Genomic DNA, 17,955 nt, shown 5'->3' with positions numbered 1-17,955 from the left:
CCCCTGTTCTATGTCATTTTAATTTCGAGTATGGGGTTTCTAATTTAGTGGCCATAAAACCAGGTTACTACCTGCAAACCCAGAGTGAGTTTGCCTGCTTCTGTCTACCTCTAATAAGCTAGCAACAAGCTATCATGGAGACATGTAAGGCGAAAAAAATCTAAAATAAGGGTATTAATATCTTCTCATTAGCATTCCAAAATATATGAGGACACGTGCTTTGAGCAACACAGCTATTCAGAGCAACGATTCTTAGACATATGGAACATCAAAGCTATCGTGACAATCAGAGTCCATCTAGTACATATTTTCTTCTTATAAATGAGGGGCCTGGGACTCTATGGAATAAAATGATTTGGCTAGGATCACACAATTAGTGGCAGTGCTAAGATTAGAACACACGATGTGTTCATACCAACTTTCAAACATGCACGAGACATACTATTTATTTTCATAGGAATGAGTAAAGTAGTGGTAAATCTTTAACAGATTTAATACTTTGACGTATTTGCCAAAGTTTGAGGGAAGTCTACGATGAAACTTATTCAATTTTCATTTAGAATTCCTAACATTTCTGAAAACTACTCTGAAAGGTAAGAGTTAAAAAGTGAAAAATTGGCAGCCTGGAAACGCTGTTCTTTTTTTGGTTTTGTTTTCTAGGTTTGTTTTGCTCTTGTTTTGTTTTTTTAAGCTTTGTTCTTTTTTTTCCCCCTTTTTTTTTTTTTTTGCAAAATTTATTTATTTATTTTGAGAGAGACAGAGACAGCACAAGTGGGGGAGGGGCAGAGAGAGAGAGGAAGACAGAAGATCTCAAGCAGGCTCCACCTGTCAGCGCAGAGCCTGACACAGGGCTTGAACTCATGAAACCGTGAGATCATGACCTGAGCCAAAACCAAGAATGGGATGCTTCACTGACTGAGCCACCCAGGAGCCCCTAAGCTCTGTTATTTTGAATACACACTTTTATCACCATCTAGGGCCACATTTGAATGTGAGCTACTCTCTTCTACCTCCTAAAAATCTGCAAAAGTGTTCTGTGTAGTATGATGCAGGAAGCTAACTATTCTTAAATGCAGATTAATTGCTGAAAATCTCAATTCCCCTCGTTTCTTTCAGTTTGGTCTTCCAAAGCATCCGTTGTGACATGGGCACTTCATCAAGCTCTTTCCCTCCTATGTCCAATTGGGTCCTGAGTGGTAGCTAATGGCCACTAGTTGTGTGATTCTCTGAGGAAAAAACAACAGGATTGGTACTAACTCACAACCCCAGAATCTTATGCCCAGAAAAGAGCACAAAACTGAGATGAAATGCAGTGAGAAGACACTCAAGTCCACAATAGGAGCCAAGATTGGGTGAGCCCATCTGAGAGGCTTTCTCAGCCCTGGTGCGATTTTCAGCAGCTTGAAACCAAAGTCTTCAGCCACCAAGAAAAGAACAGAGTATGAAAATACTATTGATAGAGGAAACTTACACTTACTGAGCCCTACTGTGCATCTGCAGCTGCAAAAATGATTTTTCCTCACAGCAAACCTACACGAGATGTGCTTACAGGGAACTAGGTTTTCATGGACACTGGGAAGCCGGAAGCTGAGCTCTTGTTCAGGGATTTAGTGAACCCTGATTTCCTCCACAGATCAGATGATGACAGGCTTGGCATTAGCCCCGGAGGAAAATGAAAACTTACAAGGAAGTATCAACTACAACGATTGTTCTTGAATATAATGTAAGCCTCAACTCTAAAAGCATCATCAAAATTCAAAATACCAGATTCTCAGACATGGCAGCAAACTATCCTTCACGGACAAAATCACTAACAGTTCTTTGTGACCACCCTGTTTTTGATCGATTTTTGCCTTTGGTTAAATACAATAAAAACTCAGTCTAATCTTAAATTAGCATATTTGTGTTCCTTTAAATCTGAAATGCTGCAGGTTATCAGCCCCATGTATCAGATGAGGGAAATGAGGGCTCAAGAGGGTAATTAGACATTTCAACTCTACCTTCTCCACAAGGACAAAGAATCCGTAAGAAAGGAAGGGTAGCATTATTTCCGGTGGGTACAGGGACTCTTGGGTGACATAAAGTGCCAAATCTACAAAGAAAGCTGGCCCTGGAACTACAGGGAAGAGGAACCAAAAATGCACAATTTAAATCTGCTCTAGGTTCTGAAGCCTATTTCAGGGGCTTTTCACACCCCACATCCACTAGCTTGACGTTTTCCATTATTAACTAGATTGGTACCTGTACCTTGACCTTCGCCCAACTACAATGGGTCTCTGGAATAAGAGAAATCACTCTAAGTTTCAGTTCGAATATGTCCTGCAGAGCTGTATCTGGAACAGATGAGGAACACAGATGAATCAGTACCCAAGAGCAAAGGGCAAATTGATGTACCCCAGGCTGCCATGCTGGCTAGTGAAACTGAAATCATTAGAACCATCAAGGAGGCAAGACCCTTAGCTGTTCCATGCTGGCCAAAGCCTGGACAGTAGCCAACTCCAGTAGCACCCCCTCCCCAGTCCCAAATGTTTCCTGGTGACCGGGGGAACAATCGTATCATGTTGGTTTTAAACAAGCCAATGATAAGTAAGAAGGGCCTTTTTGAGCAAGAGTCTTCCAGTTTTGCAGACACTCTAAAACTGACCCAATTATTTTAAAGTAGTAGATATAGGCAGAGTCCACAGATTCCTATGTCATCTCAGCATCAGAGCATCAGCTTCTTTGCAGAGCTTCCAAGAAGGGGAAATTAGAGGCCAGACCTCTATCAAGAGTACAGCAGTAACCACAATCACTAGATGTCAGCAAAACTCTGATTGCTAAGGCCACTACAGACTGGGATCAACTGTCGCCCGGTAAAAATATAGTAACCATGTTATAACATCCATTTAAGTTTTGAAGAGACAGGTTGTTGGGATGGCTTTCTGCCACCCAACAAGAGGAAATGGCCCAAGCAATGGAGAAGGGAGAGGGTGGTTTAAATTCTCACACTTCTTTGGGGTCAGATGTGATAGATCGCCAACTGGGAGAAGGGAATAATAAACCGAGAAAGGGTGATCTAGGAAGTTGCCAAACGACAATATAAGTGAGAAAACAAATTTCAGAATCATTACCAATCAAGTAAGGGTTTTCAGATGAAAAACCTCCTTGCCCCACCAAAGAAAAGAATTTATACATCAACTTATAACAGGCCTGGCTAATCCCAGCCCCCAATTATTTCCAAGTGTATCTTTCTGGTATAACGCAGCAAGCATAAATTTCCTGATTAATATAGTGTAGAGTTGGGGATGGAGAAGACAGACTTCTGTCAAGCCACCTTATTTCTTTCAAACTCAAAGAGTTAAAGCTAAGTTCACACTGGTCTGTCTCAATGTTCGTATTTGAAAGGGACGATGAAGCAGGACACTCAAAGATAAATTCTTTTCAAAAAGCTCTTTTAAGTCTTGGTCCCCAGAAATGCTGGCAGAAATAAATATACATTTTTCAAAAGAAAAAAAAAAGTCCTGTGCCTTTCATGAATTGATTGCATCTCCTGCTTCTGCAAGCTAAGAAGTCATAATCCTCTGCAATCACAGATTGTTTGAAGCCAATAAACCAAAGGTGATGACCTTGCTAATACATCCCAGCAGGAGGAAGAAATAAAGCCGTGCTGAGGAATAACTCTTTGGCACACCATTTCCCTTTGGAAAGAAGAGAACGGAACGGAAAGTGCCCCAGCTTGATTTATGGATGAACAGCATTTCGGGAAACCTCACCTGAAATCAGAAAAAGGGTTTTCTCAAGTTCTCCAGTAATGCTGCTTTTGTTCCTCTTGTCCTAGGACACACAGGGCAAGCCCCCACCCCTGGATACCAGCTTCATTGACATGTACAACTCCCCTAGCCTCTGCTCCCAGTGAGGCCCATCTATCATGATGTCCCATGTCCCTCTACCTAAAGTGAATTCTCTGGTGACAGCACAGCACTCAGGATCAGGAACTCCCATGGGCCCAACATATATTTATTTTATACAACTCTCTAACGCTAACAGGACAAGTAACTAGGACACACGGATGGGAATAAATTCATCTTCCTTTTATAATCATACCCACTTCTGACACTCACAGAGGCATCGCCACAGACGTGCAGCATAAAAGTGTCAATCTACATGCTGAACTCAAATTAATATTTGTCACCTCCTTTATGTGCAATGTCAATAAGTGACAGCAATAACTGACTATTGAATTCAATGACAGAGGGAAGTTAACCTTTGATTACCTATGATATATGGTATGAGACAAGCTTTACATAAATTAGTTAAGTCCATAGATAATTTTTTTTAAATCTCCTTTCCCCAATACATTTACCCCAGTGCTCCATTTTACTGAATACATACAACAAGCCAAGAATTGTGCTTGGCATCAGGGATACAAAATTGAGCAAGACAGCAGGCGACCTTCAAAATATTCCCAGTAAGGGAAATAAATATAAAGAAAGTACTTACAATTCAAAGTAATGCATTCAAAAAGGAAAATGTGTCTAACAGTAAGAGTTAGCACAGGAGTAGTAATTTATTCTCTGTATGAAGGGGGTGATCAGGGAAGGAATCACACAAGATTCCCCATGAGGTTCAAAGTCTGGGCCCTGGACCAGAAAGCCTGGATCCGGATCTCTCTTCTCTACTGCTTAATACCCCTGTGACCCTATGGACAAGTTTCCTTATCTATAAAATGGGTATAATAATAGTACCAACTCATAGGGTTATTGGAAGAATTTAATTTATATGTATAAAGCACTCTTAAGAGAAGTCCGTGGCACATCATAAATAGCCAGTATAAATAGCTATTGTTTTTATTTATTAGATAAATCGAACACAGGAGAAAAGACAGTTCAAACAAAGATGACCATAGAAGCATAAGATCCAATGTTTCTGTTTCTTTGTTTTGCATCCTTTACTGAGTGGTCAGTAGATGATACACATTTAACCTAAATGTCACCATAGTCCTCTGATAGTCCTATGAGATAAATACTATTACAGCCTCTTTTTTTTTTTCCAGATGAGGAAATGGAGCAGAGATTAAGATGCCTCCCCTGCACCTCAGAGTTAGCAAGTGGACAGAACCTGGATTCATGTGTGGGCAGTTCAACATCCAAGCCCAAGTGCTGACCTGTTTGTGGACCAGCCTTCCAAGAGGAAACGTCGTTTGGCAAAACCTTCAGGGAGTTCACCATGGTGGGAACATATAATGATCTTCCTTTATTTATTAAGAGTTTTTTTAATGTTTATTTTTGAGAGAGAGAGAGAGAGGGAGGGAGAGAGACAGAGCACAACTGGGGGAAGGGCAGACATGGAGACACAGAATCCAAAGCAGGCTCCAGCCTCTAAGCTGTCAGTACAGTCCCTGACGCTGGGCTTGAACTCACGAGCCATGAGATCATGACCTGAGCCGAAGTTGGCACTTAACTGAGCCACCCAGGCGCCCCATGATCTTCCTTTATTGAGAGTTCTAATAACTGGAATGACCAAGTTCAAGGAATATGGTTATTTGAGAGGAGGGAGACAGGAGAAGCCAAAGGCAGAATTGAGAATCCAGAAAATTAAATCCCAGAACTAGACTTCTAAAGAAAAAAGGAACAAATCATTGGCATGGGCTCCAGGGGACACTTTGGGAATAAAAAAAAAAAAGTGACCAGAAATAACTCAACATCGCTTCAGTATGACATGTGGGCTGGTCTCTGTCTCTGTTTCTCTTTATTTCTCCCTCTCTCTCTCTCTTAAACACAGGTAAGGCAGTGACTACCAGATGTGGCTAATAGACAAGTCTTAGGTCTTGAATGTAAGACCTGCCTGGAGGAAAGCTACTATAACCAGTTTGAGGATGCTGCTTAGTGTTCCCCAAAGATGTGGAGGTAAGTTGTCACTCACAAATACCTAGGAATGTGGGGGACCTCACAAGTATATCCAGTTGTTTCATACACATGCAGAAAAATAGAAGCTCGTTCTCCCACAGAGCTGAGTGGATTTCTTAACAGCAACTTTAAGAAAAGGCTTTTCTGATAAACTCCACCTGCTCCAGCCAGTTCCTTTTCACAACATCCGCTGGGGGCGAGATATGTTCTAAGTTTAATATTATAAAAAGTCACACGCCTCTGGGTACTATTTCTCCAGTGTTCTTTAAGCTTATCAACATGCTTGGATTGGGGGTTCTGCTGTTTCACCACTTGTCTTCCCCTAATCCCAAACTTCCTTTCTTCTCGATTTGGCACGGACCCCCTCATGTACTGCTGCAACCTCCCCTCAGCTCTCACGTCCTGTTGTCCTTCTTCAACAACTCTCAGGAACTACATAAGCAGCCTTTTCTTGAGTATTACACAAGGCTCACGGTAGTGAAAGCACAGCCACACTGAGTGTAGTCTGTAGCCTCAGCTGGGATCTGATATGCCCAGCACTGCACCTGCAGGCCCCTGAGAAGTCCCGCTTCCTGCCTCTGCAGCAGCTCTTCCAAATTATTGAACCCCATCTCCAGCCCATTTCCATTCACCGTAAAGCCAAATGTCAGGAACTCTCTCAACTCCTGGTCTCCCAGGAAAGCTGATCTATGTGTGCCCCACTCCGGCTTCCCTGTGTGGTAAAAGAAATGCTCCCGCTGTGCTCACCCCTCAGCCCATTCTGATCTACATGACTGAACAGTCCCCATATGAGCTCCTAACACATACCCTCTCTGCCACTCGATCTCCTACCAGTTTCATTCACTCTGAGGTTTTCCTGCATTTTCAACATCTTATTTATTCCCCTATAAAACACGGTCAGCATCACCCTCTCTTAAGGAAAGGAAGGCATTCCTTTAGCCTATGACCGCCTTTATGGAAAAATCAGCTCCCTTCCTTCACTTCCCTTCACAGCTGCTTTCTTGGAGGAGTTGTCTCCATATCCTTTTCTCATTCACACACAGTTGCAGGTGCTCAGTAGACAGCAGTGGAGCAAATGTATATGCAGTAACAGCCTCACCATCCACTGCACTATGCAAGACACTAGCAGGAAAGTCATTGTAGAAATGCCTCTTCTTCACACCTTCTCACTCCTCCTGTTGGTCCTGTTGGTTTTCACTGTATAAGATCCACTGGAATCATCACCCCCTGCCAACCATATCCCGTACTCCATTTCCTCATGCTTCCCCACCAAAAAACAAAACAAAACAAAACAAAACAAAAAACAAAAAACAAAAACAAGTCAGCTCGTTTTCCTCTCTTACTTTACTGACTACTGTTCTCATGGTCAACAGTCTCGCTCTTTTCCAACTGAATCCTCAACATGATACAGAGGTCAGTTTTTCCCCCTAAAATTTACATTTCATCAAGTCTTTCCCTTGCTCCAAACTTTCAATGATGCGTTACTTCCCCTGGGATAAATGTCAGAATATCTAGCACAGCTGGATATGGACTGGCCCATTTCAATTTTTCCAAAATCATTTCCAAATACTCCATCCACACACAAGACCATGTTGTGATCTTGTGTAGTCTCCTTAAGACGCCATGTCAACAGCATGTACAGGTGCCTAGAATACAGTACACAATAAATAAATAGCCTCTTTTACTGGCTTGATTCCTACTCATTCGTCAAGAGTCAGATCAGGTATCGTCTCATCCATGAAGCTTTCCCTTCCCCGACCCAGAGCATGTTGTGGTGCTTCTATTATGGTACTTGACACATTAATCTCTCATTTATTTATCTGTCTCTCCCACCAGACTGTGAATTGCTTCAGGGCAACAATCAGATCTTATTCATATCTGGATTCACACCATTTAGCATCATTCTAGGTGTGTACTTATTTATACATTCAGTTAATTTGACAAACCTCACTTGAATGTCAATGTGCCAGGCACTTTCCCGAGCATGTGAGAAAAAACAGAAAGCAAACCAGACAAGGTCTCTGCCCTCAGGGAGCTTATATTCATTCTAGTAGTGGGCATGAGCCAATGACAAGTAATGAATAAAATCATCACAGATCAGGACATGTACAGTGAATAAAATAAGCAAAGAGATGTGATGGACAAATACAAGGGTCCTCTTTAAAATAAGAAGGATGTAAATGCCTTTTCAAAAATAAGGTGGTGTTCAGGCTGAGACCTGAAAAATGAGAAGTTAGTCATGTTGACTGAATAATGAGACTGTATATAGCTACACATGATAATTAAATCCTGTACCTTGTGAACTTCTTGGGGTCTAGTACACAGTTCTTTACTCAAAGACAGTGTAGTAAAGTGGTAATTAACATTGTAAGTACTTCCTGAATCTCTAACTAGTTTTAACATTGGATGTTAGTTCCTCCACTTTCTCTAGTAAAGTTTTCTTATTTCCTGGGCTCATATTGATAACGTTTCTAGAATATCAGGGCAATGAATGCTTTTGCATGTATCTCATCTACTGCTTGCTGAAGAAAGAAATAGGAAACTCCACAGAGAGTCAACCGTTGAGGCAAACGAGGCAAATGATGAGCGCAGAGGTACAACCAGAGGCTGACTCTCACAGAGAGGTCAGGAAGGTCCGCAGAGTCTGCAGGCAGAATGCAGCCAGATCCTTGTAGAAACAGCCTCCATGTGGGGATGCAGGAAGGTTTTGTCAGAGCTGAGGGTGCTGACAAGCATTCATGGTGCTCTATGGACAAACTGGGTTCCCACAATTGAATCTGGGCTTTTCACTCTGGGCGCTGGCTGTGTGCTTACTCTTTAGAATGCATGTCCTGGGGTTTCACCAGATCATGCAACACATTATTCGAAATGGCATCCCCTACATGGAGGGCATTAGGGTAAAAGTTTAGGATATAAGCAAGTATAAGACATAGACCTGGCTTTCGGAAACCCTGAACCATTTCTTAATATACTGTTTCTTTTTAAAATTTTTTTTTAATGTTTATTTATTTTTGAGACTGAGGGAGACAGAGCACGAGTGGGGGAGGGGCAGGGAGAGAGGGAGACACAGAATCTGAAACAGGCTCCAGGCTTTCAGCTGTCAGCACAGAGCCTGATGCAGGGCTTGAACCCACGAACCGTGAGATTGTGACCTGAGCCGAAGTCAGACGCTTAACCGACTGAGCCACCCAGGAGCCCCAATATACTGCTTCTAAGCAAAAAAAAAAAAAAAAAAAAAAAAAAAAAAAAAAAAATTAATGATATTTATTGTGTGCCAAGTTCCGTGAGTGTCAAACAAACAAAAATAACTAAGACCTAACCATAGCCTTTGAGTTCAGAAAGAGGTCAGAATGGAAATAGGAGAACACAGACACTAATTCATGCATAACTTTTGCATTGTATTTGCCACGCTTCAGAAATCACCTGCTGAGTGTCTGCCCTTCACTAGATTTTCAGTTTTTGCAGGGAAGAAACAATTACTTACATGTTCCTTCCTTGCCAGTGTCTGCCTCGCACAGTGCCTGGCACAGAATAGGGGGCTATTTGGTATGTGCTAAACTAGACCAAATGAATATATATCTAATAACCATCCTAAGACAAAGATAGGTAACACACTATGGGGTTACTGAGTAAGCAACAATTTACTTTTGCTTCAGGGGGAGGCAGGTGGGAACAGGAGGTCTACAGGTCCACAGAGCAATAAATATATGAAAAAGTGTTCAGCATCACTAGTGGTCAGAGAAATACCCATTAAACCACGCAGAGATTAAGACACCATTTCTACTAAAAAGACCAGCAAAATTTTAAATGGAATTAAATTAAAACTAAAAATTTAAGTTCAACTTTTAAATTGAAAATAGCCGGCACTGGTGAAATCATCAGGAAGTATGTAACTTATTGCTGCTGTTTGGTATGTGAATTATTCCCATCTTTTCAGAAAGTCACGTGTTTGTGGAAGCATGATATGTAATCGCAAACACCATGGAAATGAGCTATAGATCCATTAAAAACATAACAGGAGGTGGGGCGTCTAGGTGGTTCAGTCGGTTAGGCGTCTGACTTCAGCTCAGGTCATGATCTCACAGGCTGTGAGTTTGAGCCCCATGTTGGGCTCTGTGCTTAAAGCTCAGAGCCTGGAGCCTGCTTCAGATTCTGTGTCTCCCGCTCTTTCTGTCCCTCCCTGGCTCATGCTCTGTCTCTCTTGCTCTTAAAAATAAAGAAATAAAACGGGGCGCCTGGGTGGCGCAGTCGGTTAAGCGTCCGACTTCAGCCAGGTCACGATCTCGCGGTCCGGGAGTTCGAGCCCCGTGTCAGGCTCTGGGCTGATGGCTCAGAGCCTGGAGCCTGTTTCCGATTCTGTGTCTCCCTCTCTCTCTGCCCCTCCCCCGTTCATGCTCTGTCTCTCTCTGTCCCAAAATAAAAACGTTGAAAAAAAAAATTAAAAAAAAATAAAGAAATAAAACATAAAAATTTTTTTTTCAAAAGCTAACAGGAGGCACAGGCTAGCCACGATCGGTTCCTGGCTGCATGATGCTGAGCATTACTTAACTCTCCAAGCCTCCCTTCTCTCATGTGTAAACTGGGGACACAAGGAATGTCTATTTTGCGGTGTTGGTAGGCAGGTAGACAGCATGAGAACATTTTCTGGTGCACGTGAAACAGTGCATAAGCTGATTAGGACATCGTTGCTAATCCAGCATACCACCTCCACACTATTTGATGCTTACAAAGCTGACTTTTCTTTTGTAATGTATTCATTTAGACAGACACCCATGACTCATTATTAAGTAAAACAAACAGGTATCAGAGTCCTGTGGATACTTACTCTTATTTTCTTAAACAAATGAAAAAGTGATGCTGAGAAAAAATTTTATATATATATACACATATATATACATAATACATATATATACATATATATTTACAATATATACCTATATATATATTAACTTATATACATATATTAATATAATATATATGTGTGTGTGTGTGTATATATCTATATTATATATACATATATATATAAAATTTTTTTTTGAGTTGGGTCCTAATGGTATGGACAGAATCACCAAAAGCTCTCAGCATCACCTACCTCAAGAAAGCTGGACGTGTGTGAGGAGTAAGAGACTATTAAAATTTTTATTAGTGTCTGCATTGTTTGGCTTATTATAATAAGCATATATTACAGTAAGGTTTAATGCAATAAGCTTATACCTCCAGGAGCCGCAGCAACTCCACATGACACAAATATGGGAAAGGGAGTGAAATTTAGAAAGCTTAAAAGAATCCAGAACCTAAAGCAGCTCCTGGTCCTGCTGGGGAGTGTGGCTCTCCCCGTGGGGCCCCTGGAAAGGCACTAAACGTTCGCCCTGCACGGGGCTGAGGGACAATAGCAGAGCTGCGTGACATAAAGAGCCCTCCTGAGGGGAAATCACCACACTCGAGCTTGATTCTTTTCATTGTTTTTTTTTTTTCCTTTTTTTTTTTTAATTCTTTTTCTTTTTTTTTGGGTGGGTATTCCTATTTTATATCCTTTTTTTTGTGGTTGACAGGATTTTGTAGCAAACCATCCTACAAAGCAGGGACTGAGAACCTGTGCCAAGCTGCCCCCTGCTCTTCCTCTGGATGATGAGTGGGAAGGCCAGACACGCTTAGCTAATGTGCCTCAACCACAGGGCTGGCAGAGTCACAGACCTCAGGTCAGCTGCTGTCAGCCTGGACCCCAGGCGCTCTCCAGAGACCCCTCTCTGCAGCCAGCCCCACACAGACGCTGCCCCAAGGCACTCCATGGCCATTCTCTCCACAGACTCCACTGGGAAGCCTCTCTTGATAACTGCAGTGTGAACACCCAAAGAAGAAACAAAGATACTCCTGTGATGAGGAGATGGGGCTGGCTCCCGGACTGGAATCAAGCAGAAAGCCTAACCATTGTCCCTACCTTAACCCCCGCACCTGTCCCCCCAAAGCAAGTAGTGCTCCTTGAAAAGTACATCATTTGAAGATGTGCTCGGATGCTGGCTTGTGTTTCACCTGAATCTGAACTGGGATACTGGACTTGAAGAGAAGTCAGCCATGTCAGCCGACCTCTAGGACAGAGGCACTGCAGGCTGCGTGTCCCTTGAAGAGTATCCTTTCAGCTGCTTCCAGAATTGCCTAGGGCTTTCTCACCAGCTAAGCCTCTCTCAGCAAAGTGCTGATTACCCTGGCACAAGAGGGAAGAAAGATGAATGTATTTATTCCCAGAGAGACTGTATCTAGATTGTGACATTTTATTTATCTCGACCTTTAAGCTTATCTTGCTCCAATATGGTAAAACCCCCAGTTCCACCAAACCTCAAAGCTAATCCACTGTAAAGCAGAGAAGATTCTAAGGTGTAGTTAATTGTTCTGTGTCAGATCATCCCCCTTTCCTCTCAGTTTGGTTCCCTGAGTGAATGGCAACACAAAACAAAACAAAATCAACAACTTGCTCCAAGATTAAGGTGTAATCAACGCCAAGACCATCTGGGAGCAAACGCTCATTAATTTAGTAGAGCAGCGTCTCACCCCATCATCCAGGGCTTGTTGATACAGCAAAGTGTAAAGCCCTAGGACATCACTACCAGGACAGCTGCCTCTTGGCCTCTTTCCTGTCCTGACACCCCAAGGCATTTGCAACTTGAGCCCTTCTCACTGATCAGAGGGAAAAAGTTGTATAGAACAAGGGCTCACCTGAAAAGCGCATTGGATCTGTTTGTTGGACAAGAAGCCATTTCCCGGTTGCCCAGGATTTTTCTGGAATAGGTAACAAGCTGCTCAGAATGTCACAGTGCTTTGAAAATGATACTCATTTCATGTATTTATGATTAAAATGTTGTTTGTTCATTTGCTTAGGTACAGAATGAGCCACCAGGAGGCAGATGGGACTCCAGAAGACAGGTAAGCAGTGAAATGATTGAACTTCATGACTACCCCCGTAAGTGTTTGCACTATTGTTTACTAATTGGATGACCTTGAATACATCATAAAAATGAATTGAGGGGATGCAATAATGCATGTGTAGCACTTGATATCGTGCCTGATGCATAGTGACCACTCAATAAAAGTTAGTTTTTGCTACTGTCGTCATTATCACCATTATCACCAGCATCATTGCCGTTATCATTAAACCATAAAGGTTGATCATTAAAAAGGATGATCATTAAATCATAAAGGTGCTGAGTTTAAGGATTTAAAGTCCAGTTAAGACAAGAAAATATACACATGAGCAAAGTAAAGACGGAACACTTATCTTGTGTATGACAGTTGTGTATTTACACTAGGTTTATCTTCTTCTGGGTTCTGGCAGTTCTAGGGGGCTGCCTAAGAACCTGATTCATTACCCTGGTTATACACCAAGTACATTTATCTCTCATGTGAATGATGCACAGAAATTTGCCCCCTCTAGACAATGAACATCCGAAGGACAGTCAGACAGAGCTCACGTGCTGCCGATCCATGTATCAACCACATTCCTCTCCCTGGGCCAGAACAATCTAAGACCTAAAGAAGTTACTCAGTACATCTTTGTTGAACAAGTGAATAAGAAATATATAAAATCATAGATTTCGCTGGTCTGTTCAAAAACGCGTTACTTACCGAGCATCATCTATGGGATAAATCCAGTGCTCTGGACCGTGGATGTAATGAGAATACCTAAACCCTGGTGTGTCCCCAGCAACTGCCCCCCACAATTTTTGGCAGGTTTTTTGAAAAGCAAGTAAGAGCTGACGTAGGAAAAAACGAGTCCACACTTAGCACTAGTTTCCTTCAAGCAAGGCTGACCCAGACCTATCTCTTCTTCTATATTAACACCCCCAAAGAGATTCCCTAAAGACCAAACATGGGCATCACGCGGCACCCAAAAATGCACACCCTACCAAAGCATATATGAAGTATTCTAAATATCTTTTTTCTTTATCCTTGCTCTTTTCTAAATTATATTTTCATTAAGGCATGGGTTATTTTATCAAAGTATAAAATGATAGTTCTAATGGTATAGAGCACCCATAATAGTTATTTGCCACAAATGACAAGTATAACATAGGACATACATGGCAAATGATTATGGTGGGGTATATCATAAAATTAAATATATGTGGGTATATTACTTGTGTATACATGCCTGTGTATATATGTATGTGTATTTGTGTGTGTGTATATATGTATATATCCTCCGCTGAAATTGAGGGGTTTGATTGAAGGTAAGATTGAAGGGTCAGCAGATCGCCCCTGCCACACTTTCCTAAGCTTAAGGCCATTGGAGGTTGCTCCTTCAGAAGAAAGACCTGGTATTACTGGTCGTCATTTTTTTTTTTTTTAATTTTTTTTTTTTTAACGTTTATTCATTTTTGAGACAGAGAGAGACAGAGCATGAACAGGGGAGGGGCAGAGAGAGAGGGAGACACAGAATCCGAAACAGGCTCAGGCTCTGTGCTGACAGCTCAGAGCCCGACGCGGGGCTCGAACTCACCGACCGCGAGATCATGACCTGAGCCGAAGTCGGACGCTCAACCGACCAAGCCACCCAGGCGCCCCACTGGTCGTCATTTTTATTTTACTAACCCTCTCCTCTAAGGTGAGAGAGAACTATTCTCCCTCGGCTGGTCACAGTGGCCCAGTGAGAGGGAAATGGGGTGGGGCGAACCTGAGTTTCTGTAGTCTAGGGCAAGCTGTTCCTCCTGGCCCTGGGCATGCCCTTCCCACCACTCAGGTTGAGACTAGGGCTGCTGATAGCCTCCGTCCCACTGAGACAGAATTGCATATCTTTTAATTTTCTAATATGCTGACAACACTTTATACAGCAGATGCACTGAGGAATAAAAGTTGGCTTTTACTTTCATGTATGTACATGCATTAGAGAAATCTATCAGGGAAGCAGAACCCTACTCAGTCACAGCCTGACGAAGGGGTACCGAATTCAAACAACAGAGCAAGTGTCAGGTTCTTAATGCATTAAAGAACTGTACTTTTTCAAGCTCCTTCCACATTCCCCACACTTTAATTTAGTGACATAATTTCCTTGGGACAGAAACTCTGCATTACTGACCTTCCAGTTGGAGGAGGAGTTCAATAATCTAAACACCTCACAGCCAAGCATAAGAGACTCTTAAAACTGAGAACAAACTGAGGGTTGATGGGGGGGGGGGGGGGGGGGGAGGGAAGGTGATGGGCATTGAAGAGGGCATCTTTTGGGATGAGCACTGGGTGTTGTATGGAAACCAATTTGACAATAAATTTCATATATTTAAAAATAAACAAACAAACAAACAAACAAACAAACACCTCACAACAAACACAAGAACAGGATTCTATCCTTTTCTTTGGTCCGCTGGGGTTTTCCTAAAGCACACAACAATTTATTTTGGGCTTCTTATACATAGTATGAAGTCTATGGAAAATAGCCATCAGGTTAAAACAAAATTCAATGAACATCCTTTTTGTGTGGTAGATTCCCTTAGATTTCACAGGGGCAGGACCTGCGACCAAAACTGTTACTATGTAAAGTAACCTCCTCCCCACCACCCCTGTCATTGTCACTATAGCAGGCATGGACCCCTGGCATGAAGGGCAGATTGGAATCTCTCTCCCTAGACTTTAGCCCTGAGACTGAGGACCAGCAGCTAGTCTCTTCTGGTCATGTTAACTGACAGGTGATGAAATTCCCACTGGTCTTACATGGAGGACACTCGCTAGCTTGTGTCTGCCCCGAGACTACTCCCAGTGTCTCTGTTATTAGTATACCCCTTCCCCCTTTATCTGTGCACACAAGTGTATGTATTCAGGGATGGCTGATCAGAAGTGATATACGCCATGTTTAAGCCATCGTTACAACCAGGCACTGACCAATCAGACTCTGGGCTGGACGTCAACCCCATGATCACTGAATATCACCCCTGAAGTCATCTCCATCCTCTTCTAGGCCCGGGGACTGTCACAAGATCCAGGCTAACCAATCAGAGCCAGTGCTCTCCTGTTGGTTTGGGTGTGGGACACGTGACATAGGCTGGCAAAGACCCCATCGGGATTAGATCAATAAAGCAGATTTTTAGAAACAAACAGAACATATAGTCCCCAAGAACCAAAAGGGGAGAATAGCTGCCTGGATTTCTGAGGACGTTTCTGTCCCTAGTTTCACCCCAACTGCACATTCGTGCTGGTGTTCAGTGAGTTTGTGCTAGCCTGAAGGATCTATGGCATGGCATTCCCCTGGAAAAGAATTTACCACCTTCTACAGTGTGAGGCAACACACTGTGAATCCCAGAGATGAAGGCATGTATGCGAGTGTGTGTGCACACCTGTGCGCTGGTAAGCTGAGGGCCAGGAAGGGAAGCAGTGCAGAACCTACACTGGAAGGTTCCCCGGGCACTGCAAAACCAGAGGTGAGGTTGATCTCCTCTTCAAAGACACCTGCATTCCCTCACTGCTGCTCCAATGAGCTCAAAGATCAGCGAGAACTGAGGGGAACCCAAATGCGTCAGGACAACCTGATGAACAGTTTTGCAAAAGACCTGTGACCAATACAAACTTAGAAAGAAGGAAGGATCTGGCCTGCCTGGAGATAAATCCCAACCATGACTAAGGCAAACAGCAAAAAGGGGAGGCAACGAGAACACATAACCAAAAATCCTCCCACCAGGAAAAGGGGGTGAGGGAGAGCAGTCTTGGTGTGATGATCAAGGAACAACAGTAACCGTTAGCTCACTTTATCTACGTACCTCCAAAGCGAGCTCTCAGTGATGCTCCCCAGGTTATAGTCATACCGCTTTGTCAAAATGAGAATCACCTGAAGGCAAAAAGAAGAGATCACGGTTAGTCTCCAACAATTACAATCTACTAGCTGTGAAAGGCCCAAGGGAGAACTCAGGATTCCGTTAATAGGTGCTTAACATAATTGAATGAATTGTTACAACATTGCTTATGCTGGACTGGGAAGGGTTTTGCCAGTGCCTCCTTTAACCGCTAGACCTGATCCCCTCCCCAACTTCTCTCTGTATCCTGCAGGAAGCGTTGCCTGCCCATCCAGGCAATCCTTACCCGGTGGGCTTAAGGCTTTCAGGGAAGACTAGCAAGCTGTCAAATGTGCACCCTGCAAGGGGCCAGCGAGCAGATGGTCAGGAAAGAGAAAGGCCAATGTTGTAGCTCCCAGCCCTAGTAGCTGTACCACCTGGGCAGGATGCTTTGCTTCTCTGAACCTCAATATTCCCGACTACTAAGAAATGGGGGCAGTAATGCTATTGCCTAGAAAGGGGTTGCTGTGCGGAGTTAAATTAGGTAATACATGCTAATTATTCTTCAATTTGCATAGCGTTTTTAATGTCAGTTCCTTCCCTTTCTTTTGCTTTGTAGGTTTGGCTTTATCGATGTCTCCTGATTCTCCACAATTTCTGGGGAAAGCCACTGGATGGAATCCATGCTTCCACAGGGCTCAGCAAGAACATTCTAAAAGGAGCATATTTACTGCTCTGTGGGGTCCTGAAAGCTTACAGGATTTGGGGAACCCTCCATAAGGAGCAGAATATAACTTATGAATTTAAACTTAGGGACGGGTCCCAGGAAGGGGCCTCTGCAGTTGAGGGATACTGACATTTCAGCTTCATTAGCGTCACAGCAAACCCCCATCTGATTTGAGCCCAGCGCTGCTGTCCACATCACTCAGAGGAATCCCAACTACTTAGTTCTTTCTTTCACAATTCATTAACCATTTATTAAGAACCCAGGATTTCCCCCCCTGCCCCGATGCCCAGGAGAACATAAATACAGATGGGGCCTGCTGCTCTGTGATCCAGTTACGACAGGACAAGCTCACCAAACAAAACCTAGGTTGAAAGACAGCTGATCTACCCCTCCTCGGTCCACTGACACTCAGCACGGCAGCTGGAGAAGGCTGCTTCTCCAGGCATCTGCAGTTACGCCAAGGGTCCCCCGGGTACCTAGAGCTCATGAACACCAGGACACTTGGGAAGATTCAACAGAGCAGTGAGTTCCTAACCAGTGATTTCCCAGCCCTCATTTATTCTTCTTACATAAGGACCAGAACTTATAGGTGTGA

The 17,955-nt window shown here is 43.0% G+C and overlaps 1 protein-coding gene across 4 annotated transcripts in view; it reads right to left on the bottom strand.

Moving 5' to 3' along the window:
- Positions 1-17,955, bottom strand: part of SORCS1 (sortilin related VPS10 domain containing receptor 1) — a 511,562-nt gene that overhangs the window by 307,422 nt on the left and 186,185 nt on the right. For all 4 annotated transcript variants that reach the window (XM_030335173.2, XM_030335178.1, XM_030335175.1 and 1 more), the window contains exon 2: positions 16,622-16,689. In XM_030335173.2, coding sequence (XP_030191033.1) covers positions 16,622-16,689 — 68 coding nt within the window. The remainder of the gene's footprint in view (positions 1-16,621; positions 16,690-17,955) is intronic.

Source organism: Lynx canadensis, chromosome D2, assembly GCF_007474595.2.
Source record: "Lynx canadensis isolate LIC74 chromosome D2, mLynCan4.pri.v2, whole genome shotgun sequence".
NCBI classification, from domain to species: domain Eukaryota; kingdom Metazoa; phylum Chordata; class Mammalia; order Carnivora; family Felidae; genus Lynx; species Lynx canadensis.
Note: the sequence above shows the minus strand (reverse complement) of the source record. Positions and strands in the feature narration are given on the sequence as shown.